The 26,470-nt window shown below is 43.1% G+C and overlaps 2 protein-coding genes across 3 annotated transcripts in view; one reads left to right on the top strand and one right to left on the bottom strand.

The window, feature by feature from the left end:
* LOC139622196 (protein eva-1 homolog A) overlaps window positions 1-26,470 on the bottom strand; it is a 219,650-nt gene that overhangs the window by 54,976 nt on the left and 138,204 nt on the right. Inside the window, exon 1 of one of the 2 annotated variants that reach the window (XM_071479428.1) lies at window positions 16,619-17,820. The exons of the other annotated variant lie outside the window; for it this stretch is intronic. Coding sequence (XP_071335529.1) covers window positions 16,619-16,727 — 109 coding nt within the window. The 5' untranslated portion in view covers window positions 16,728-17,820. Of the gene's footprint in view, window positions 1-16,618; window positions 17,821-26,470 lie in introns of those variants that run through there. 2 annotated transcript variants of the gene reach the window in all.
* On the top strand, window positions 17,930-20,698 carry mrpl19 (mitochondrial ribosomal protein L19). The gene is made up of 6 exons (XM_071479435.1): window positions 17,930-18,086; window positions 18,302-18,419; window positions 18,526-18,644; window positions 19,004-19,138; window positions 19,648-19,829; window positions 20,151-20,698. The coding sequence occupies exons 1-6, from the start codon at window positions 18,008-18,010 to the stop codon at window positions 20,370-20,372; spliced, it is 855 nt and encodes a 284-aa protein (XP_071335536.1). The 5' UTR covers window positions 17,930-18,007; the 3' UTR covers window positions 20,373-20,698.

Genomic DNA, 26,470 nt, shown 5'->3' with positions numbered 1-26,470 from the left:
TCATGTGGGGCCAGACTCCTTCCTTAACTAGCTCTCTGCCCTTTCCCTTGACAAAAGCGCTGCACTATTATGTCTGCTGGTTTGTTTATTCGGTCATTAAAAGACAGGAGGTTGTGGTCGTGATGCTGTTCGTGTACAAACAGGTCGCTCTTGTCGTGAACCGGATTGAAAGACCTCCGAGGTCCATTTAATCTCTGCACAAGCAGCATAGGGATTTGTTATAAACATAGACACAAGCACCAGCACCTGTCTTTTGTAGATATCATACGACAAAGATGGGGCTTTGTCGTATGATGCCACTTAACCTGTCAGTGGGCGAGAACGTCTACATTTCAGCTGCAATCACATTCTTTCAGCCACATGTAAAGCTAGGAATCAGAGGCCCTTGTTATTATTTTCTCCTCATTTTTGGTCATGTGAGGACCCTAAAGTCGGGCCCAGTGATGGAGAGGGTCAGGAGACTAGTGATGGGCCACTGAGTTGTGTTAACATGACACAGAAAGAAGCCTATTGGAGAGGGATTTACTCCCTGGGAATCACTGATTAGTCACAACCTGCAGATCACATACCAGTGCAAAGTTGAAAATATTCCTTCATTACTAAACACAAGAGGAAAAACTTATATAAGGCGTCCCCCTTTCGGCTGCAATCCTACCTGCCTCTCCTTTCTACGTCTCCTCACGGTCCAATAAGCTGAGGTGTTCAGTGTCGGCTAAGAATGAGTATGACAGGTACCTCTGACATGAACTGAGGGGCAGGTGAGGTGGGAGGAGGAGATAGGAGAATGGGGAGAGGGCGCTTTGACTCCAGAGAGACAGTTGAGGTGGAGACTCTGTCTCTTACTCATGCTCAGGGCTTTCCCCCTGCTTTTGAAAGATGCCGTCTCCTCCTATTGGCCAGGGCTGGAGATTGAACAATGCACTGCAGCATGATGTATTACTGACGTGTTATAATAGTGCAGGCTTAAGGCTGCTTACTCCTTTAACTCACTTTTATGTTGCTTGTGGAGTCACGTTTGTAAAGCCTCTAGCATTGGGCATGAATTTACAATATTGCAGAATATTAGAAGATTATAGCTTAGCCTAATGCAACCAAAGTGCCTGTTTACACGGTAGTTTAGAGATAATCAACAGGCTGTATAAACGGCAATCTCTTTATAGAGATAATGCATGTATAATAAAGATATATCTATAACAACACCTCAAAATGTGTTCTCTAGAGACTAAGTAACCATGAGGTTCTTGAAAGCTACAAAATCAAAGGCTGTATGGCGTTTCATCTTGGTACATTAGGTATTTAGGCATTTACAGCTTCATGACTTTATTGGTGTTATTTTAAGCAAATTATAGCCATCAAACCATCAAATGTTCAAAGATGCAGAGCTGCAGGCCTGCCGCTGGAGAAGGAATTCCCCTTTAAGTGGTGATTAGTGGGGAAAGCAGAGGTTTCCCTCAAAAGATGCAGGCCGCGCTCTGGCAGCACTCAAGAGAAGGCTGGTGACGATGAGGACGGGAGGAAGAAGACGATGAAAAGCAGAGAAAAAGATGAGTGACAGAGAAGGAAAGTGTTAGATAAAGAAATAATGGATCCAAAGGGACACCTGTGAAATAATCAAGTGTTGATTCAAATTCTGCAAAGAGGGCGAGTATAAGTGGTAGTACACTGGTCATGAGAAAAAGAGCTGTATGGAGAGAAGAGGCGAGATCTTTTAAAGACTCACAGGATGTGGCAGGAGAGGTCTAAAGGCCACATCGTGGTGGCTTTAGGCCCTGTTGTAATTACTTTTCTCCACAAACCGCAGAGGCGGCACAAAGGCCTGGAGCACGGCATGGCATATAGATAAAACAACCACTGGTTCTAAATTATATGTGGTCAAAACTCTGCATTCACCTCTTCAGACCTGAGCTTTAGCTGAATATATGATACACGAGCTGAATGGGACAGGTTGATGAGGTGTGCTGACATTAAATGAGACCTCAAACATGTGAGGAAAAAAAGAGCACAAGTTCGCATATATGCCACAAAGGACACACTGCCGCACAATGGACGATATGTCAAAGGAAAGCTACGAGCTACTGCTGCTATAAACAAGCCAAGTACAATCTTCACTGCAAAAGTCATTAAGATTTGGGGCCAAAAAAAAAAAAAAAAACGCATTCCTAAAATACACTGCATTCCTCTGCTTACAATACATTAGTCTTGCTGCTATAGTCACGTTTGGATTAGCCTACTTTCTTGCTAATCGCACTATGGGCATGAAAAAGAGCATAGAGATATTTTGCTACAGCCTAAGTAGTTAAATTTGACAGAAGTCAGAGAAGGATTACCTTTTAAACTACTCAAGTAGTGTAAATGTGCAGCTCAATGAGAGTTCTGAAATTGGTGCAGTTGGTGTTGAGTGAACCCACTGAAGATTTTGTGCATGCATCTCAAGAAACATGCACCAGGTTGGCATTCTGCTTCAGAACTTACAAATATTTAATGTACTGTTGTGATCTGAAGACTTGAGGATCTATATCATTCTGTTAGCCCTGATCAGTAAAGCTAGTACAGCGCGTACTAAAAATACCTTAAAGGCCCAGAAAACCTGTTTTCTCAATCAGCTACACAACAATGAGGTCCAGCTTCAGCCATTATCACATTTACAATACAAGAGCTCATAGTACACCCTCTGAGCAGCGCTGCTTCTTTAGACCAAACTGGACGCTACAGTGACTCGGTATCGGAAAGTGATGAGACAGTCCGGCCGGACCAGGGTTAGCTGGTTAGCATGCTAACTTCAGTAAAAGAAAAGAAGTGATAGAAATAGAAGCAAAACAGGAAGGTTACTTTCCTCTGCTGGAGACAGCTCTTGGCAAGTTAAGTTTGATGCTGAACTCGTTATGTTTCCTCTAGTCTGATTAGTAAACGGCTGTTAATGCTAACATTGGCTAAGTAGCAATAGCAAAACTCACAAATAACTTGTTTAATGTTTAAATCTTCAAACCAAGTTTTGAGAGGGTTGTACCTTTATGCTGTATATTACAGGACATACAATTGTGAAAACGTACACACCGTGTTCATAAAGATTCATATATGTTCAGGTGTAAAATAGGCTACGGATAGTTCAAGGTACTAACTATAGCATGGTCTTCTGTGTTTTTGAGTCAGTGGTAGCATGGTGATCTACAGTCATGGAGAAGTGGAGGCAGGTTTGTATTGACTGCAGTAATGGGTGGAACATGACGGCTGTTGAAGTGAGTGAGGTGCACACGTCCTTGAATATTTACTGAACATGTTAACAGAAACACACTGTACACACAGTTACTGAATGGGTTGGGGGTGTCAGCTGAGGGGGCTTACTCACATGAGGTTGGCCCCCTGGATTTAACCCCAGCATTGGTTTTGCTCTTTGACTTCACACTAAAACGACCTAAAAACCACAACTTTATCCCACCTCGGAGTATCCGCCTTTTTCCTGAAGGAGATCAACCCAGCATGAGCTTCACACTCTGCTATCAGACTTCACTTAGGACTGATCAAACAACGGCTAATTAAAATGGGAAGAGTGTGTTAGAAATGGAAGAAAAACCTGAGAAGAGGGGAAAACAGCATGATAGGAAAGATCAGAGGCAAAGTAAATGGAGTGACTAACAGCTCACTGCTGAGAATAGGAGAACTGGGGACATTAAGACTTAAAAGCACAACATTCATTCATTCATTCATTCATTCATGTTGAGATTTGGTTCGTTGATGCACTAAAATTCTGCAGTTTGGAATCCAGAGGCAAAAGATGATTGTGTGCTGACATGTTTAGTTCTTTTTAAATCACCACATGGGCTTGCCTCACGATGTGTATCAGTATCCATGAGTGATGATGATCTCCTTGATTTCCATTGATTTCCTGTTCCTCCCCGAACAGACAGAGACCTGAGCCTGAGCAGCTGAAGTCATTAAAACCGGAGACACAAACACAAACACTCTGCTTGCCCGGTCCTTCCCTCCGCCCTTAGATGGCTTATCTTTCTAACACCTACACACACAAACACACACACACATATGCAGGCACACAGAGACTCACACATAGACCTACAGTGGCACGCAGAGACAACTTCAATGCACTCAACATCGACAACACACTGCTACACCCAACCCCAGCCCCCAGCTTTCCTGAACACAGCTTATTTATTTGTTCACACCATGACGTACGTCTCTAATAGCATCAGAGTCTCAGGCTTTTATAAGGCTATGCGTGTTATGGCCAAAGAGTTTCAAAAGGCTGTAACCTTAAAAACAGTTTTCAATATACCAACAGAGATGAAATCAGGAAATGCAGATTAGATTCAATGGAGGATTCTGGAAAACCCAGGACTACATTCAATGCTAACTTTTTTAAATTCTTGCTTTCTGCTACAGCTACAAATGGAAACTACAGTATGGTGAAAGTTAGGGATAGACTGGGGTTATGTCAGCTACAGTACAGTTAGGATTTGCTTAGGATAAGGCAAGTAAAACAAAAATGCTGAATTTAATTGCAGGTCTGTGGACAGAGCACAAACTCTGGTCTCCTGCATGACAGCTGGCCATGCTACACGCCCATTCAACACCTTGACTTCCACATTCTCACTTTACCGGACCCCCACTACATCTATTTTCGTGGTGTTGGTATTGCATGTAAAGGATGAGGTGCGCTATCATCCAGTGTCGACATAATGCTGCACAAAACTGATCCTGCTCAACTTTGAAATGAAACACTTGTTTCAATAATAGATGCTGGATAACTCTACAGTTATTATGCAATTAATATAAACTCATAGTTGATATGATTGATGGTGGAGAATTCTAGCCACAGGACGGATACATCAAACACTCGGTTTGTATGTTTAAGTCGTATTTTATTAAATGATAGCATTAAGTTTGCTTAAGTTGTTTCCACCAGGCAAACAAGACAAGACAAAGGGATTAAATAGAAAGAACTGGAGGGATGTCACATGCTAAGTCAGACAGACATCAGGCGGGATGAGGAATTCATGCTCTGGAGGAGAACATGAACACAACAGCTCTTTTGGCTTGTTAACAACCACACAAAACCAAGAAAGCAAATCCACACTAAATGGTCTAGCTTAAATATGACCACAAGAGAAGCTTAGGTTGACAGTCAAAGGCTAACTCAGTCGTGTTGGCAACAAGTTCGGGGTTTGTATTTCAGGTTATCGGCGTTAGATAACACCTACAGAGAATGAGGGGACGTCCACCTGTGGGTCAGTTGTCTAAGCTCATCCTCAGGGGGTAACTGTGTATAAAACATCTGCCAGCTTGGAGATGGCCTCACGGTGGGACAGTGGCCGCTAAGTCTCCCCCAGGTTGTCCCTGAAAACCAAACACTGGTCCCACCCAAGCCCTCCCATGACCTCTGTTAGCACGTGCCTCTCCTTACGACCCCTAGGGTCAAAGGGCACTGGGCGAGAGGACGCTTTTACTCTGGCTCTGTGTTGTGTGTTTATCATTGGTGGGATGGTGGATGGATTGGTGGGGGTGACAGAGTGAGGGGCAGAGAGGCTCTGAGAGAACACCCTCCCGCACACACACACAGAGAAAGTGTGTGACCCAAAGAAAGACATGAAGAGATGTGGAGAAAGGACCAGAGGAAGAGAGATCTATCATTTTAATGGTCATTTTTATGGCCTGGGAGAGTTGGGTGGCAGCCAGACTGCCCCATCACTAACCACAGTCCAGCAGACACCAGACAGATGCATTAGTGTGTGAGCTTTATTGTCACAAAGTGCACAACAGATGTATCCTTCTTCTGCCACTCTCACCGCAGCAGATTGGATAGAAGTGATTGTTGGGTGTGGCAGCGGTAGCCCAAGGCTTGGAGAAGCAAGCTTTTGAAAGAGAGGTCATCAAGGCAATGATTTCCTTTCACATGTTTTCTCTGCTGCTGTGCAGGTCAGTTAGTGACATGTCAAGGAACTGACCATTTATAATAAATTGTTGAAGAGTCAGGTTGAGTTGACAGAAAGGCACTTTGAGGGAGCTCCTAAAGAATCTGAATCTTATACTCCTGGAGAACTCAAAACGTCTTAATAAACCCAAACATGAACATTATATCTTTCTTAAATCAACAGTACCATAAATATAGCACATACAGGGGAGGCTGGGGTAGTGAAAACAGTGTTGGCCTGAGCATATCTGCAAAGTAATAGTGAAATATGTCAGATTTAGAGCTGCAGCCATTAGTCGTTTAAGATATTAGTCGATTCTCAGAAAATCCATCAACAGATACTACTACAAAGTGCGATCTTCATCATTTATTCACTGTTAGCTTGGTGACAGGATGTCGTAGTTCACCTCCAACTGCCAGTCTCCTTACCATGCAGAAAATAAATTTGACATTAACATCCCCCAGACACTCAAAATAACTCTCTTCATTACACCCTGGTTGCTTCCCGTCAGGCATCACTATGATCCAGTAGCCTTCCACCTGCTCGTCCACTTTCCGCACTACTCTAATTTTGTCAAAGCCTCCTCCAAAAAACTGTTTAATGCAATGACAGCAAGAGAGCATACCAATCTATCAAGGTTCAAGCATGCACTGTGGAGGACACAGAGGTATTTTCATAGGTGAAAAGGTGGGAGTGGGTGGGCTGAAAAGCTGAGCTTTTAGGGGAATTAACAAGCTTATCTTGGGGACTGTTGTGTGAAAACAAGCAATAGAACAACTCCTGAGGAGCTGAGGGAGTGAAAAGCCATCTGCAGCATGTCCAATGGGACTTAGCAGGGAGATCCCCTTCCTCTTACAACAAACCCAGACAGATCTGCAGGAATGACCGCACTAAATGTGAAAGCTCACCTTGCTCTAGTCATTCAGAGTTGCACAGAGAGTTTGTTTTTGTTGCTACCAAGTAACTGGGGTCTCCTTGGGTAAAGGTTTTTGTATTCTGAAAGTAGAGCCTCCATTTTTACGATGAAGTCAGCTGCTGCCTATGGCTGCTGCACAGCGGACTAACTCTTCTGTATTTTACACTTTGTACTTTCCTCTTGTGGACAATTAGCGTATGTTTGATACTTTATGTTGTTCTGTCACTGGTGATAAAAAATTTGATAGCTACTCTACGTTTTCACAAATCTTTGGTTCAGTTTGATAATTGCTTTATATTGAAAGCGTGTTCGACTTATGGTATAACTGGGCACCTACGTGCAAAGTGAAGGCATGAGAATGCCTCTCTTACAGATGAAAATTTACTAACATTGCAATTTCCAGTAAACATCTATAAACTGACTATGGCAGCAACATCTAACCAGCTCAAGGCCCAGGATCTTTAACTATACAAACTGACAGCCACATTAGAGGAGAGCCAATTATTACATTTATTATCAAGATAAATCTAATGATTTATACATTACAGGTCTTGTGGCCCAGCTACAACGGGATTGTTATTTTTACAATGATACAGAACAACTGCAGTCTAAATCTGCCTGGTGAAAAAATTATTTGGCATGTACAGGGAAAAAACAAGGGGAAATCTCTCTCCCCCTCTCTCTATTGCCCCCCCTCCCTTACCTGAGCTCGCCAGAGGGGCCAGTAAGCAACAGATTAGCAGTGCTTTGGGGAGCAGGCTGCTGTAGCGTGCTGTAATGCAGACTGTCAGTCCGTCACAGTTGGGGGGCTACACAATGCCTCCTTGTTCAGACTGGCCCTTCTGCGCCCCACCTCTCTACCTCTCCATCTCTCTCTCTCTCTGTCTCTCTCTCTCTATTTCCCTCTGGGGGTTTAATCAAACCATAAAAACCAATGGTGTTCAAAAATGTTCTTTCCCTCTCTCATACTGAAGAAAAGACAAGGTAAAGATGGGAGAGAGGAATGAGGGATGGAGGAAGAATAAAAAAAAAAAAGGAAGGCGGACATGTAGACTCCTAAACCAAACATAAATCAGCTTCTAGGAAGAGACAGACAGAAAAAAGAGACAGAAGGAGGGAGGAGGAGGGGCATCAAAGCATGGCTGACATTCTCCAAGATGCAAGCGCAGAAAGAGGTGTGTGTGTGTCTGTGTGTGTGTGTGTGTATCTGCTCTGGCTTTTGCATGTGCATGTGTGTTGCAATGTGGGGTTTATCGAGAGCATAATTCTACAGCCAGCACAGGAGTGGGGTGGACATGATGAGATAATTGTCAGTGCACACACCCACCAGTCTCTTTCTCAACACTTGTCTCTGTTTATCTGCAGCTCCGTTTCATCCTTTAACCTGGATGGTGCAAGCCTCTGGACCTGCAGCAGCAGGTATCACTACTTATCTGATTCTCCGTGAGCTTTTTTGCTCACAAAGACGACACAACTTTCTCTGGAAAATACTGTGGCGTTTAAGGTGACAAATGAGAACGCATTCCTAATTAATTACACAATTGTTGCCTAAACAGAGATAGAGAGCGGCTTGTGAAGTGCAGCTGCATGAGGCAACAACAGGGTGTCACTGAAGAATCTTCCACACACATTTCACTGTGTTTTCTTTGGGGTTTCTTACACCTCCCCCACGCAAGAGAGGGCAAGTGCAAACACACACCTGCAATGTCTACATATATGTCTTTGCAGATAAACGGTTTAGGACTTAGACCCCCCCTCCCTCCTCGATAACAGTTATTACTATAGAACCATCCAGCTCAACATCTGATTGGGCTATTTGGGTGGTTTTAGAGACCGACATAATTCTATGCAAAATAATGATTATCGTATTAAAGGCTGGCTGGTTGAGCAGTTTTTCTGCTGATTATGAGATTTGATTCAGCCCATCTCACAGCTGGTGCTTAGGCCTCCTTCTCAGCCTGTGTCGGCAATTTAAAATGCAGTCTGGGTTTAATTTAGGAGTTTCAGCTCAAAATCAGGTACGAGACAGACACTGTTTGAAAAAGTGACACCTACTCTCACTCGAATTACAGTTATAACAGTTATAGCGTTATGGCAGCCAATGAAACCTTGGTCAGCACACTGATAACACTCCATTACAGTACAGTGCATTACTGAGAAACTAAGGGTGCACTCACTGCTGTAGTTTGTTTCATTTAACTCAAACCTTTTTGTTCTGGTCTGGTTCATGTTTACTCTGACTCCTTACAAATGAACCAACAGCCTTAAACACTTGGTTACACAGTTGCCGACTGTCATCCTGCATCATCATCGCTATATGAACCTACAGTAATAGCTGACTATGAGCACTATTTATTATTAGACTGCAACTCGACCACATGCTGGGAATAATGAGAAGAAAGGTTAAAATTATGGAGGCAGTAGTTACTGTGAGGTTGCTATGTTTCACAGAGGAGGACACAAGCGACAAACTTCTTTTCACTTTCTCCGAGACCCACTTTTTCAGGTGGTGTCAGACTCTCGGGGTATTTGGTGCACACCAGAGTTTGACTGACAGCTTTCACACCAGCTCAAACCAACCACACTGATCGGGCAAATGCACCAGAGTTCATCAAACCAAACAGGTGAAGCATGAAAGGCCCTGATTAGCATTTTGGTACCGACTGAACACGACTCAACCCTACTCAACTCTCCTTGCTTTAGGTACCAGGTACTTCTGTTTTCCCTCCAGATGGTACCTCCTCAGTGTGGCGTCACACCAACCGATCGTGACATCATCTTCAACGTGACGCACACCTGAATAATGGAGGATATCAAAGAGAAACTAAACAGAGAAATTTCTGCACCCCCTCAACTGACCTTGATTGTCTTGCAAGTTTCCATACTAGAAGTATAGTATAATAAATAGCAGAAATGTAACAGGCTACAATGAACAGTGATACAGGCCCTTGGCTGTTGAAAAATGGCAGGTTTGTTCAGAACGTCCCGTCTCGCACAATGGTGACGCTGTAGTAACGATTCTCTCTGACCGATCAATAGCCTGCAGGGTTTTCATGTCACCTTTTGGCATCGTCCCAGCTCGCTTGGAACCTCGGGAGAGGTGAAACCAAGAAAGTCCTAGGCTTCAGGTACTACCCACAACTTTTGTCCAACAGAAAACCAAAAAAGGCAAGTAGAGTGGGAAAGGGCTGTAAATAGTCAACATAAGATGGTAACCTGACACTTTTGATATTCATCCCAACAACAACAGTTCTATAGTGAAACTGTAACTAGTGTCAGATTTAAAAGTAATATTCCATTTGCACAAAAGGACAAAATATCATCTCAGTGAAAGCTCAGTGGGGCAGCACAGAATAGGTGCTTTTCATTGATATATAACACAGTGGAAACAAACTTAAAGACAAAACCTTCACTGGTTGCAAAACATGTTTCTATTCCTTGTGTGGTGCCAGGGCATTTCTGACGTACCGTCTCTTCCTTCAGTGCAGTATTTCACCAGCAGCGGCAAAATCATTTAATAAGAATTACCTCAGTCAGGATGTGCCGTCTCCCCGCACATATTTTGGCAACGAGACAAAAATGGATTTTGATTGGTGCACGTTAATATGGCCTCTAAGCCAGGACTTGACTCAGTTGACACAAAGCTCGCCTTTAAGACTACGTCTGCTTTGAACACATATTCACATTAATCATGTCAACGCTTTTGTATTCTGTGCTTTGTCCTTTTATTTGGGGATTTCCGTCAGCGCATTGTGGTTCTAGAGAAAAAACAGATAAGAAACATGATTTATTTTTAGAACGCTATCTCTGCGATTCACTTTTCAATCGCTGCGCGGTGAGGTTATGACTTGAAAGCTTCCCTGTTTGTTGCAGTGAGATGTGGGATCATTTAATTTCCTCACACGGCATTTAAATCGAGCGGCGGGGGAAGAGTTGTTTCCTGTTGTAAACACCCATCTGTCATCGCCAGCACCGCTTTGTTGTTCCCCAACGTGATGTCAGGCTCTGCTTTATGTGTGTGTTTGTTTATGTACTCATTGTATCCAGGTGGAGAGGCTTAAACAGCAGGTCATGTCTTTCATCGCTATCATGTTGTGCCAGGCCAGACTTCCACCTTAAATTGCACATAAACACACACTATACACTGTGTCCTTAAATGCATATGCATTAGAGCTGCCTGCACCCAAAGGCTCTTCAGTTTCACATTTTCCTTTCTTTCCTTCCCAGAGGTTTTGTTCCAACCAAACTTTTAAGGTAGGATTTACACTGCTATATATGACCAGCATCACTCACCTATGAATGCTAAATGTCACACAGCACACACAGCTAAATGGCTGGATATGATGTTTCAAATGCCAGCAATAAATTCTTTACATGCTAAGTGCACACTGTGCCGCAATGTGGAGTCTCAGTTACCTCCGGGGTTAAATGACTTCTGGTTTCTGACGACTGGTTCTACCCCAGATCTCAGTTGGTAAAATACCCAAATCTATTCATTTCACACTAGCAAATTTCTTATTAAGTGCATCTTGTTTATTGGTAAAGAGCAATATACAAAGAAGTCAGATTTTGCAGTTGTAGAACTTCAAAATAAGTTACCTAAAACCTTTGTTAGAGAAATTGTGCGAAAGCAAAGCTGAAAGGGATCTGAAAGGATCTGGCAAGGATGAGAAACACATATTTGACAAACACAGATTTGATAAACATCTATCAAACTGGAACCATATCCTTCTGCAACCTGTGTTCTGTCAGCATCCAGGCGGATTGAAACGATGAAATCAAAAAGGGATTTCAGGTTAAACCTAAGCTGTAATGTTGTAAGCTCCCTCCTTGACACCCAACAGCTCTTTATGTTTTGATAACATCAAGCAATGAATAAAAACTCTTGACAGTTCATTCCTCGTCCACAGAAACTATTCTTTGAAGAGAACACCCCCCCCCCCCCCCCCCCCCCCAAACACACACGCACTCTATTCAGTTCAAGAGAAAAGCAGCCTTGTGCCGGGCCCTCGCTGTCCGCCGAGCCGCCTGCCTCCACCGCAGTAGACAAAACAAGCAGGAGGCAGGATTTGTTTAGACAGAGCTCACCTGGCGCTCACGCAGACACAGAAATAGTGATCAGGCAAACCCTAGGGAGGAGCAGCGGCAGCAAGAAGGCGGGGAGGAGTAGCAGTGGTGGAAGGACGCAGGGGAGCTGATGTGTGTGTGAGTGGGGGAAGGGAAGGGACCCAGAGGGGAGAGCATGGGGTTCAGTGAGCTACCCTTATCCAGGGCCACTAAAAAAATCAGAGCCGATTACTATTTGAGGGCCCTCGAGTGGCGCTCGGTGATAGGTGGAGGGGTGTGTTTGTGTGTGTGTGTGTGAGTGTGGGGGCAGGCAGCTAGGGGTAGCCTAATACAGGATTTGCACACCGGGTAACAGCAGAGGTGGATTTGTGTGTCTGTGTATGTGTTGGCAGGATTGTCATGCAGCTTGCCCATAGACAGGCAATCAGCTGATCTGTACCCGGGGAGGGATGGCGCTCAGTCATTTTACATCAGCACATCAAATGACGAGTAAACTTATGTCACTTCAACCCTGTTTGTACAGCTGCAGTTAATGATTATTTTCATTGTCAATTAATATGATGATTATTTTTCCATTAATTGATTTATAGTTCAGTCTATAAAGGTCAGAAATGAGCCCAAAGTGACCTTTTACCTTTTTTTTTGTTTTTGTCCCACCAACAGTCCAAAACTCAAATATGTTCAGTTTGCCATAATTTCATAAATAACTTAAAGAATTGATCAGTTATCAAATTAAAGCTGAAACAATTTGTCAAATAATGGGTTAGTAAATCAACAAAAAACTTAATCAGCAACTATTTCACTAATTGACTAATCTGTCAAGTCATTTGTGAAGCAAAAATGTGAAACATTCTCTAATTCCATCCCTGCCAATGTCAAGAATTTCTGCTTTCCTTTGATAAACTGAATCTTATTTGGGTTCAGACTATTTATTGAACAAAACAGGACATTTCAAAATTTCAGATAGGTCGAAAAAGTTTTTTTCACTATTTCCTGACATTTTGTAAACCTAACAATGAATCTAGTAACAGAGAAAATAATTAGCAGGTTAACGATAGAGAAAATAATTGTCAGTCTACATCCTAATTGAAATTGTTGCTGGTTAATTAATCGTTTCAGCTGTACAGTAATTGTACGATCAATACTTTTTCCTATCAATCACACAAATCAAACGTGCGATCACAGGGCTTATTGTACAGCCGTACTGTGACATTATCCAAACATCTTCTCATCCTCTTTTGAACTGATCTCAAATTCATGACCTAAAGAAAAGCTGTTGACTTTCTTTCTACCTTTCCCAATTGTGGTCAACATGCGTGATGAGGTTCGACAGCAGGGAACAAAGAGTAAGATGGATGATAACTCCCTCTAACCACACACTCACAGCTACTATGGGTTGACCTCAGTTGACCCCTTAGCCCCTCAACAGCCTCACATCCCATTCACTGGGGTTAAATAGGGTTTTGCCTGCAGGCTTTTATGACGGAGAAAGAGAGGGAACGTTGCTTCACTGTCGCCCTGTGGCAGGGTCATGGAGTTTGCCTGTAACCACTGATTTGAGTTTGAGTTTATAAACATTAACGCTCACAGCTGATCACGAAATATCAGAATATCAGTGTAGCGGCTCTGAAATGTTCCTCGGCTGAAAGGAACATCCCATGCATCAGTGTTTGTTTGAGATGATAAAGTATGAAGTGAACAACTCTCAGTCAGCTGCAGGGAATGTTTGATTTCTGTTATCGCTTTGCTCTTTTTCCAACAGTGCAGCATTCACTTCCCTGTCCCGTCACAAATAACATTTCTATGTAGTAACGGAAATTATGATCTGTTCTCTATGTCAACAAAGTGACAACATCCAACAGGAAAGACAAGCAGAAATACCAGCCAGCACTCATGTGACACTCATGTAGCAGTATCGCAGGTAGTGTACACACCTGCCTGTAGAGGAACTTGGAACAAATCAGATTTATAGTCTTAGATATGAGTTTAGTGTCAGGCATTATCAATTTATCTGAAGATTATTTTCTTCAGAAAACAGTGACCAATGTGATGCCGTCATATTGCTTCTGTTGTTCAACCAGAGGTCAAAAAAAGACAGACCCTCACTTTACTGCCACTTAAGACAAAGAAAAGTGACACATCCCCACAACTGAGAAGCTCGGACTTGAGAATATCTGACACTTCTGCTTATAAAAATTAATCAGCTGATCATTTCACCTCCATTTTTGGGTTTAAAGTAAAACCAGATGCTGTGCAGCGCGTGTGCCGCAGGATGATCAGTATTTGAATAACAAAGTGAAGAAGCATGACATTCATTTCTGGTAATGGATGGTTTGGGCTGGCTGGGTTTGTTTTGGAGGGCGAGTTGTCCGATAAAGAACAGTTAACGTTACAAACTAAGTGCTCGTCACATGAATAAACCGAAGCTCAAGCATTACGGAGAGTGGACAATAAGGTTATATATTCAGTTCTATGAATTTTCAGTTTAGAAAAGTGGCAAAACTTGTACAATAAAGAGCATTAATTAGCTTCCTTGCTACCTCTGTTAGCCTAAGGGCTCTGAAGTGTTTCTTGGCTCACTCCACACCTCTAATTAGCCGTTCAGGCAGCTGTATAATAGAAGATGATAACAGGGGGAGAGAGACAGAATTAAATTACCCTCCGACACAGTTTGTTTCCATTTCAGCAGCGAGCTGAAAGCCACTGACAGAACATGAAACAACCATTACTTCCAGCTGTCAGCAAATGATCCAAAAGCAAGACGCACAGATTGACACAGATGAACTAAAAATGGCCGGTGGCGAAGTTAAATCAACTTTTACTACCATATATATATTTCTTCTGAGGTCAACGGCTGGCTAGGTTCATTGATGAAACCAGCTTTTTTCCACCATCACGACTGATAGAGATCTGACTGACAGATGTTAGATCTAAACCTACCACTTCTGACACCCTGCAGCCTGGCAGCACCTGTCAATCAAAGAGCTCCTCTCAGTCTCCAGGGAGACTCCAGCTGGTCAAGAATGTGAAGACTGAAGGATTTCTTTGTCCCTGAGGAAGTCCCCTTCCTCATTTCATTCACAGGGATGCCTAGTCAGCATTGCGCAGCGCAGCCTCCCTGATGAGCACACAAAATTGCATCTGGGGATTTGACATCAGCGTCCCTACAGGGCTTATAGATAAAACTGATATTAAGAGCCCAACATAACAGCAGTGTTCAGTCCCCATCCCCTTGAGGATTGAAGGGACCTCTGGGAAGTCCACTGGGAAGAGAAAGTTTCAGGGCAAAGAAATATTGAACCAACGCTGAAATTTCAACAAATTAACTTCTCCCTGTGACATAATATTTGCATAATCATGTCTAAGCTGGGGTATTGGCAAACCTGCTCCAAGCAGCGGAAATCTGGAATCAGATGGTCTTAGGGTTTACCCTTCTTGCTTAATTAACCACCATTTAAGCTACTTGGTTGTAATATTTATGGCATAACCAGCAACCACTCACACGAGCATGGCAATTAGAGAAATGAAACCTTGTTAACAGCCTCCACTACACCATAATCTCGAGCAGCTCATTAGGCAGCAACATGGACACATGCACACACAGTCCCACACGGAGGGCATGTTACATACATCTGCTCTTTAGCACCTTTTTTTTTTCCCCCGCAGTGTTTTTAGTCTGCTCGTTTCCAACCATTACACCCATTAGAGGCCAATTAACACCGACACAAAGCTCCCTTCCTGTTTTATGGCACTGTAAACAAAACCTGCAGGCCTGCCCTGGGCTCAGCGCAGCTCAATGGCTTATAATGCAACACAGAATAACTCATTAGTTTAGTAATATGCATGCCCTTTCTTGACATAAAAGCCCGTGGGTTCCGTCACACCAGACTGCCCATAAACCTCAAGTAATTGACAGGCCCCGGCCTTGTATTGACTTCACATTTCCAACTGATTGTGGGGCCGTATGAAGCGCAGAAAATCATAAAAGTCGGCATTTGCTTTCTTCCCCGAGCTGTAAATCCGTAGCAAAGGACAGCACTAGGTCTAGACAATAGTTCCCATCGAGTAACACATTAACCACATTATCCCGTTTATCTCAATTGCATCAATGGGATATGTGTCGCAGGGCTATGCCGAAGTGATAAACCAGCCTTTAATCCCTATAGCAAGATGACTTTGGTGAAGGGGAACCTGCCGCTCGAAGTGGCCTATGTGGGTCACTCTCCACAAACTGTGCCAGAATTGGGCAAAAAAAAAAAAAAAAAAAAGCGCAGTGCGGGTGTGTTTTCCGTGTGTTTAAGTTGTGTTCGGGTCGGTTTGTGAGGCAAACATTTGAGTCTGCATGCTGCAGCACGCCACAGGCACGGGTCGTCCTGAGAGGACAAGTTGAAATCACTGCTCACGGTTGTTTTGGGGGGAGTCGTGCTCAACAGTTTGAAAGCATGCGTAATGACTGGCGCTATACTTCCAGGCTGTTTCACCTCCCGGGGCGCAAAATAGAAGCCAAGCGTTCAATCCAGCCAAGCTTCGGCACAGATAACGCGCGCAGAGGAAAACAAGCGGCGAACATGCTGTCGATCGCCGCTTTTAAAGCCTGGGGAGACAAGTTTACGTTTGGTCTGGTTGCGGTTGCGCTGGTCAACAACAACAACAACAACAACAAAAAAAAAAAAAAAAAAAAACACGAACACATCATATCTATTCCCCCAACCTGAGAAGTCTGAGGAGCCCTTGGTGAGATCGCAGAGGACAGCCAGACACGTTATTCCCAACAGGAGCGCATTACTGACGGCTGACAGAGTCCCATCTGAGAAGAACATCCTTGAAGCCTCCGGGTTTTTGAGTCTCTCCGTAGCATTAGACAGTCCAGCAGCAGCAGCAGCCGCAGCATCGAGTTTGGTTCTGGGTCTCAGGTTCTGCGTCGCATGCAGGAGATGAGCGGTCCCATCATGTCTCTAGTCCTCCCTCATCCTCCCACCGCACTGCCGGGACACTGGGATCGAGGCTCCTCTGGGCAGGAGCCGTGCACAGCTCTCTCTCCCTCCCTCCCTCCCTCTCTCTCTCTCTCCCTCTCTCTCTGAGTGAATTTCTAACTGCGTGTTGTGTTGTGTTGTGTTGGCAGCCCACCTGGAGGACCAACCCCCCTTTATTCCTCTAACACTACTTTTGGAGGCAAACCTAATACTTTTTACTTCATTTATCTCACAGACAGTTTTTCATCTGAAGGATCAAGATTACACATATGAAATATGATGCTTTGCCATAGATTTAACTGCCCAACACTTTATACATGAGTTAAATTTAAACATTCAGTAATGCTTACATCTTAATCCATAATTATATTTCAATAATCTAACACACTGACAGGGGCCAGTCTGTCCACTAATGAGAACTTTTACGTTTGACACTCAATGCAGTTTATCTGCCAATGCTTTTGTACTAATTAAAATGATGGATACAGGCCTGTCACTTGTAACAGAGAATACAGTATTTATAGTGTGGTGTTAATAGAGTAATCTGCAAAAAAAAAAAAAGTATAAATTTGACTCTTGCTGTGTCATTGATAACATATAGGCTCTATTACAAATGCAAGACTTAGAAATATGTAATGTAAGTACAGCAAAGGAGCCGGAAAATGGGTTTTAGCTACAATCATCAGTATAAAACAGCTGCTATGCATTTATACTATCAGTGTCATGATCATCATTACCATCATCATCATCATCATCATCATCATCAAGGCAGTGGCTCTGCTCTGCCTTTTGCTTCTTAATCAACAGCATGCAAAGTAAATAAGCAAATACAGGCCAGAGTCAAGTGTAAGACATACAGACAGGCTGGCTATGGCTGTCATATTGGTATCTTAATGAGTCAAAGATTATTTAATTTAATTTACTTTAATTTAATTTAATTTGTGTGTTAGTATGGTGGGTTCTCACAGATGTGAACTTGACGTGGGACCAAATGAGATTATGTAGAACAATTGCGCCATCTTGTGGAAAACTCGTCGAACTACAGATTCAGACAAATCGCCTTTTAAAAAACGTTTGCCCTGCACGGCTTCCGTAGCAGATCCACACGCTACAACAGAAGGTCAGACATGGCCGCCTGCGTGAAAGGGCTCGACAAGTTTATCTTTTCCCTGAGGTTGATACGAAACCTCCAGCTTCAAAATGAACGTAAGTAAATTGAACATAGTCTCGTATCTCCATTGTACTTCACAGTTTGCGAAAAGGCGTATAACTTGTGATGTGCACAGGCCATGCTAGCTAAGAAGCTAACGGTAGACTGTAAGATGTCATTTCTCGCCCTCATAGTGACCAACTCAGGCATACTCTAGCTGCACAAATGTGAGTGATGCATGTCCATAAAATATACATTTTGTTCTTTTCAGGGTTTTTGTCCACGTCTCTGTGTCGACCTGCATTGGGGGATAAGGAGCCACCCAAATTCACTCCTCCACCTAAACCTGTCATCATAGATAAATCACAAACTGCAGCGTCTCTGCGAAAGTACGATGCTTCTTTGTAAAACTGAAACGCCATTGCAGTCTCTGACACTGCTCAGTGAGTGAAGTAAGGTTTTTAATGGGTCGTCCCGCTTGTCTCTGCTTCCCAGGTTTCTGAGCCCAGAGTTTATCCCTCCGCGACAGAGAATAGACCCTTTAAAGTTTGCCATTGAGAGGAAAGACATGATCCGCAGGAGGAAGGTGCTCAACATCCCTGAATTCTACGTAGGTAAGAAACTAAATGGCCAGGTACATACACATATACGCTGTTAGAGAAGAGGCCACATTACCATGGTTGTCACCACTATTCACTGCATGCTATGGGGTTTATTAACCCACATACAGTCACTGTCCTGCTTGAAATTCATTTTCATTTTTTTGTCTTGATAAAAATAGATAGATATCCCACTTATATTATCAGTTTTCAGTATTTAGAATAGTTTTTACCCTTTATCCCTTTGGTAATCCTCTGTTTAAGTTTATATTTACAAAAAACCTAGGGATTTTGCTTAAACAAATACTGTATGCATAAAGGTAACCTTTTCTACCATCATTTCAGTGGTGCAATTTATTTTCAATTGTTTCAAGGGAGTATCCTGGCAGTGACCATGGCTGACCCTAATGCCAGTGGGAAAACGAACCGCTTTGTTGGAATTTGTATCCAGAGGGGTGGAAAAGGACTGGGGGCCACATTTGTTCTAAGAAACATCATTGATAACCAAGGTGAGATTTATTTAGTTTCTGCATTAGTAGTCACACAGACTGTGGCATCGTGTTTTCTAGTATGAGTTAGAAAATCAAGGAATAATTAGTTAAAAATCAACCTAAATTTTCCTCATACTCTCTTCATCTCTATTATAAATGAGAAATTTTCACTGTTCATGGTCTGTTTGTCCCTATATTTACATACTTGTCTCTGAATTTTAGGTACAAAATTTTAAGTTAGAGGCAGAGGTAATAATGCAAATACAATTATGTAGCTGAGGATGGAAACTAAGAAAGTCTCCACTTTAGTGTTGACCATTGATAACTTGATTGAGGAAGAGAAAAGCTTGCTCATTCATTTTTGCCATCCTGAGTGTTTTCATGTGTGTAAGAATTGAATGAGGTGACCCTCAGGTAAAACCTCTTTTCTCTGTGTGTGTGTGTGTGTGTGTGTGTGTGTGTGTGTGTGTGTGTGTGTGTGTGTGTGTGTGTGTGTGTGTGTGTGTGTGTGTGTGTGTGTATCACAGGTGTGGAGATTTGCTATGAGCTGTATAGCCCTCGTGTCCAGAATATTGAGGTGCTGAAGCTGGAAAAAAGGCTGGATGACAACCTGATGTATCTCAGAGATGCTTTGCCTGAGTACAGCACTGTGGACCCGGACATGAAGCCTGTGACCATCTCCCCTACTGGAGAGGTGCCTGTCAACGAGGTGCGACAGCTCAAGTTCAAGATCAACCCTGATAATATATTTAAAAAGAAAGGAGCTGCTATTTTAATTATTTTAATTACTAATATTAGTGATATAAAATATAGATTTTTATGTAAAATGTACATTTTCTTCAATCTAAAAAGCTGTGCAGTATCATTTGTGCTTAACCCCTAGATATAACAGTGTTTGTGCCTTGCTCCAGTCGCTTTAGAACACATACAGATTTAATTTTTATTTTTAAAGGATTAAAGCACAGTTAACATGATGAAAATATAGCATGCCGAGATGTAAAATGATTGAGCATCTCTGTCCATTTACCAGATCAAAGTAAGGATGCGCCCAAAACCGTGGTCAAAACGCTGGGAACGACCCAAGTTCAACATCCAGGGCATTCGCTTCGACCTGAGCCTGACCCCAGAGCAGATGGAGCACGCCAAGAAGTGGGCACAGCCTTGGAAGGAGTACGACATGCTGAAGGAGTACGACACGTCCAAACTGGAGGAGCAGATCTTGAGTGAGTTCCAGCGGGAGATGAGCAAGTGAGGAGCCTCCTAAAATCATATGCAAACTTTCTTCAGTTTAACCATCAACGCAAGAAAGGGAAAAGACCGGAATTTGAGGTTCGCATGGATGTGGAGCACGCTGCTTGAAGTCCATCCAGATGTTAACCACAGCCACACAAGTGTATATAAGGAGGAGCCAATATGGAAACTGTTGTTGTACTCTGCTGAGTCATACCTTCTTCTTCCTGTCTTACCCATAAGTCTGCTGTACAATATCAGCACTTTCATTAGTCGCTGGCCTTAGGTGTGATGTTCACCATTTTGCAGATTATAAAGTGGTTTCTATAATAAAAGAACTAAAATCTCCCAACTTTGGAATTGAATTATGTTCTCTCATCTTGACACTAGGTGGCACTAGTTCTCTGTATATGTTACATCCACCAGCAGTTGCTTAACAGCCTTTGTTGTGATGTGTGTTACAGTGTTTTGAGGGAAATTCCTGCCATGCTGAAAAAACAGACGTATTATTTCAGTTAAACAAATGATGAGATGCCTGGGGTTAACTGGTTAACTGAGCGTTAAGGTTTAAAACTTGTCTTTTTCCATCACTGCATGCTCTAGATTTAAGGGGCTTCTTTAACTTAGTAAATATTTCCAAATAAATAAGTAAACCTGCTTTTTGGAGCAGGCCTCAATACCCTGGTCTTTTTTTAAAAAAAAAAAAAAAAAAGGGGGCCAAGGACACCCGGTAGCGTTTTACTGTTGTGGATGGAAAATTGTGGTGTTGAGATGGTATGTTAGAGCGTCAGTTGGGTAGTATAAAAACACTTGGACTCCTTATGTTATGTCTGCTCTCTGTGAATGTGTGTGTGTGTGTGTGTATAAACACAGTGAATGAGCCCCTGCACTCTAATTTCTCCATATTACAGGATGAGACGTGGAGAAAATGGTCTCTAATACAGGAGTAGCAGATGTTTACTGAGCTCATTACGGACCACACAGATTCCCAGTGTGGAGATGCAGTGGTGTAAAGAGAGTGATTATTCCTGTTACAGTTAAAGACATGGAGTGGAAGAAAGCTTTTAACACCAGCACACAGCAATTCTCAGGTTGTTGGGTGGAGCTAATGGCTATCTGATTATATTATACTAAATCTTCTGCACCTGTTGAACCACTCCATCAGTCCGTCTCAGTCTCAGTGTCATATACAGTACTTTTACTCCCATTGTTGACTTTCCACCTAATTTACTCTCTGCCCAATCAGACCTGACCTGCAGCAACGAAAAACCGACTCCAGCTGCTTCTGTGTACAGTAGACTGAGAGCCCTGTCCTGCACATTGTCATTACACTGCCCACTGAACCAGCTGGCCCTTTCACCTTTTCATTTTTCACTCTTAGTATTTCTGCTCGGGACTGATTGATGTTCACATGGCGGAGGCGGCAACAGAAATGTTTATCCTGCAGCACGTTGTGGAGTCTTTAGAAGCATTCCACGGTGATGCCACTGAACTGGTAAACCAGTTTAAACCACAAAGTTAAGTTACTCAGGGTTACTGTTCAAGGAAACTTCCTTTCTCTGTCCGTGTGTCTCCTCTCAATGTGTGTGTGTGTATGTGTGTGTGTTAAGTACTTCATGGTTGTGATCTCCACTGTATGTGCCTCCCATGCCCTCAGGTTGACTTCTCTGCACCTGGAGTGAAGTTAAAGCCCTTTGGCTGGGAAAGGAGATCAAACACCAGGTCTCTCTCTCTCTCTCTCTCAGACACACACACAGACACACAGACACACACAAACTTGCAGACAGGCTATCATATCAGCATTTCACAGACAGACACCTCAAACAGTGCCAACTGTAAACGTCTGGGACAGCCTGTCTGTCAATCCTCATGTGAAACTAGATACGCTCCATTCACGGTTGCCGTGGAATCGAGGAGGGGCATGCAGGTTCTAGGAGCCCATAATCCCACCCCTCAATAACAACCAACTGTAAAGCATGGTGGGCCGATGATAGCTACAGTGCCACACCACTATGAAGGTCAGCGCAGGAATGTAGGGAGGGACACACTCCTCTCATCTGTCTTCCTCCCCTTCGCTGGTGCTCCCATGACCTTCATCTCTTTCTCTCTCTAACAGGAGGAGGAGGGGGTGGGGGAACTCCGGCTTTGAAAAGGAGCCAGGCTGATGAATTGGAGAGGATGTGATACAGGGTGTACAGCAACTCCCACAGGTTGAGATTTTGGGGGTTAGGTCTTCCACAGGGCCAATACACTTAACGCAGCTTCACTCTCTCCCTCTCACAGAGTGGATCTCTAACATCGCTGTCATTGCGTGATTTCTTACTCTCCTGTCTGCAGGCCTGGGGAAATTAGTTTCACTCTCTCTGTCTCTGTCAGGGAGTGTGAACTGTGTTTGAGCTGTCAGTGTGTGTATGACAAGTGCAACGGGATACTGGGCCACCCATAGGCCCCAGGTAAATTACACCCTGTCACTGTGTGTGTGTGTGTGTGTGTGTGTATATGTGTGCGAGTGCATGTGTGTGCGCGATACTCGGGGGCCACCCGTAGTCCTTGGTAAATTACACACTTGAGTTTCACCATATGTTTCCAGTGAAAAGACACGACCGTCTGCTCCTCTCCCACTGTCCCATGGGCCCGACAGGGACTCCTGCTGCCATCACTCTCTCTTTGTTACACACTCACACAGGCAACCTGACAGTGCGACAGCTGTTAGGAAACATTACATCGCGAGCAGCTGATGCCTGTAGATGAAAAGGCACATATCACAGTCATTTTAATAAAGGGATCCTGTGTGGAGCGGGTTTGGCAGCGCTGCCAGGGTCAAGGGTTCATTTCCAGCTGGGGCGAGGCATCTTAAAAATGTGCAGATAAAAGCGTCCATCAAATGGCACGTGTTCAACAATGATTTCAAAGATGACTGTAGAGGACAAGACTATTCGACCAAGACTATCTGAAAGAAACAATCCAACATTCACGCCCACTTTGTGTCATGACTGGCCAGCTGTGCAGAGGTGAGAAAAGAACCAGGAACTTCTCTCTCTCTGCACCGTTATCCCCGTATTTAAACAGCATCAGTCAACAAGTGGCACAAACTAGTTGCTCAAAACTACTACTATTCACTACTATGAACAAGAGGCAGTAGTTTATTTTTAATCAATCCCACATACAGCCTCCTGCTGCTGGAAATACACACTGGAGCGCCAAATGTGTAGTAATCTGCATCTAAAAATAGTCCCCAGAAAATGCACTATTTACCCCTGTGTGAATAATATTTACTAAAAGCTACAGTGCCCAGCTGTTTTAGGAATGAGAGACAGATTAATGCAGTGTTGGTTTTGGTCTTTTCATTGGATTTGCTGACAAAAACAAAGATATGTAATATCACAGTTCTCCTTTATCATTGGCGGTGTCTGGCAGGGCTGCAGGATGGACTGGATGGTTGGTAATCTGTTTAAGGACACGATTACTTGCTCCATTACTGCTGTGTGGGCTGGAGAAGTAAAAACAGAGAAGGGTTTAACAGCTTGGGCCTTGATAAATAGCGAGCCGGAGTGGCCCCTTAGTCATATGATCAGAGGAACACTGTGACCGGACCTGAGGTGAAAAATTCTTAAACCTTTTGTCTGAAGGTAATCCAGTCAGATGTCAGATAATCACAGGGACTATTTCAAATTTCAAATTTGTCCACATGGCCTGTACTGTACAGCAGGTAAGCTGGAATATTAAAAAGAATAATAAGTAAGTTACATAATACTGCCAGAACAACTGGTACATCATTCATTCTATACTCAGAGGCTATTGGCTCTGAGATGAAAGGAAAAAACTAATCAAACAGCAACAGTGTGTTTCAAAGACAAGCTCTCATGAGCTCATTATGTATTGACACAGTGGCGCATAACATTTGTGCCAAGCCCAAACAGCATTCCTGCACATATACATGTCACAGCTGTCTGAATGTGTCCTTTATACATGTGCCTTCCCTTCAATCATGTTATGAGTATTTTATTCTCTCAATATGACCCTGTCCACACATAATTCAAGATAAGAGCATCCAAGGCTGTTTGATGCATTCTTCACATTTCCTTAGTATCACTGCTTGTTTGTGCCACAACCAGTGTGTGTGTGTTTGTGTGTGTGTGTGTGTGTGATTTAATACTCAGGACATGCAAGCCGGGTCATAACAGCACATTATTCGCTATGACGGGTTGTTATTGTTGCTTGGTCAGGATGACCCCGCCTGGTACTTTTTCAAAAAAAAGAAAACACCATGTGGTCTGAAAGTACACATCTGCTTTGATGTGAGGAAGAAGTATTGTGATAGATATGTGAGCAGTTTCTCTCCCTTGCCTCTGAGGGGCGCCCTGATCTTTGTCTGCCTACAGTTAGTTGTACACAGCTCCCAGTTCCCCTGCACAGCTGGTCTTCTTCTCTCTTGAGCTGTAATTGCAGCTCTGTCCTGGGAAATAGAGGGAGGAAATCCCAGAGCTTTCGCCCTGCAACAATGACAATAAAAAAAAAAAAAAAGAGGTGAAGAAAAGAGGAAGAAAGCGTTTCAGCTGAGATGAAAGAGGGAGGGAGGCTTAGGAGTAGAAGGGAGGTGGAGGAGTGCTGGCTCAGGAGTGCAGAGAGAGGTGGAGGTAGAGAGAGAGAAATGAAGGAGAAAGCAGGGGAGGAGGGATAGTGTTGGTGATGGTAGTAAACGCTTGAGTTTATTAACCTCATTTAGTTGAGAGGCTGAGGGCGAAGGGAAGGGGAGGAGTGGAGTGTTCATACTGTGAACGCAGGGCTGGAGTTTACTAATGAGGGCTGCAAATGTACACACTCACACACACACACACACACACACACTCACACTTTCCTTAGCTCATTCCCTCACTCATACCACATTCACCTTGATCTGATGCCAAGTATGCAGGCAGAACACACATTCACAGGAACCAGGTACTGCTAGCTTCATCTTTCTGCCTGCTCTCACTTCAAACAGCAGCTGAGAGGCCATTTTAGCCAAATTTGTATTGATACACACAGAGGGAGCAGGCAAAGAGGAGTGGAGGCACACAGTTGGTTGATTCCCAGCCAAACCGCACAGCTTTACATTGTCTGACAGACTGAACCTTATGATTTCTCGTGCCTTGCCAACATAGATTACATACAACGCAGACTGAGAGTCATTCACATTTATGGGAAATTTTGATTACTTCATGTCTTTCGACTGCGGTAGGGAACCAGAGCAGTTAGAGGAAACCCAGGCAAATTCTATACACCACAAGGCATGGGGTCACAAAGGTCAACAAACAACTAAGTGAATCATCCGAGGTCTTGGGAAGTAACATGGATAATTCTGTTTGCTATGGTTAAGGTGAACTTAAAGATCCCGCTCAGGAATGAAAAAAATAGTTTGTTTTGAAAAATCATCCGTGTTTTGTATGTATGTTTTTTTTTTTTTTCTTTTCTGATAACACTTTATAATATATTTGAGTGAAGGAGAGTTTTTGATTGCGGGAGAGTTTTCTCCCCGTTTTCTTATTTAATTCCACAAACAACAACATAAACTTCAGTTTTTTGTCACACTTAGCTTATATAAACCCACTATTTACAAAAATTTTACTCTAAAATTGTTCCTACTCTTCCCCTGAGCCTTGTTTTCTTCCACTGGACTGACATTTAAGTCCCAGTTGGAACCAGTCAAGTACTTTATTGGTACCTGATTCATATGAAATGAAATTACAGAGTAAATCGTGGGTGATATTATAGAGTGCTCACAAAATTCAGCCGAAAAGTTTCCCTTCCTCCCTAAATCTATGAATATGTAAATATTGCTCGTTTCAGAGCTGAGCTATTAAACACAAGATGTCTCTGAGTTTACAGACTGCTGCGCATGTGATGTCACTAAAATCCTGCTCCTACGTAAATGTCTTAAACTCAGATTTAAGGTGAGCACAGAGAAACTTTTCACCCCTCAAGAAATGAGTGTGAAAACTGCACACACATAATTTTGCAGAGTGAGGCTCAAACATCCAAATGATGGCAAAACATTTATATTCGACTGAAGGAGAGTTTTAGATACTTTGCAAATTGTACAAATATTTAGCTTGGGATTCTTGTCTATGTCCCGCAGAG

Source organism: Trachinotus anak, unplaced genomic scaffold (assembly GCF_046630095.1).
Source record: "Trachinotus anak isolate AG129_WGS33_773 ecotype Australia unplaced genomic scaffold, CSIRO_AGI_Tana_v1 ptg000005l, whole genome shotgun sequence".
NCBI classification, from domain to species: Eukaryota; Metazoa; Chordata; class Actinopteri; order Carangiformes; family Carangidae; genus Trachinotus; species Trachinotus anak.
The sequence above is the reverse complement of the archived record's forward strand: the minus strand, read 5'-3'. Positions and strand labels throughout refer to the sequence as shown.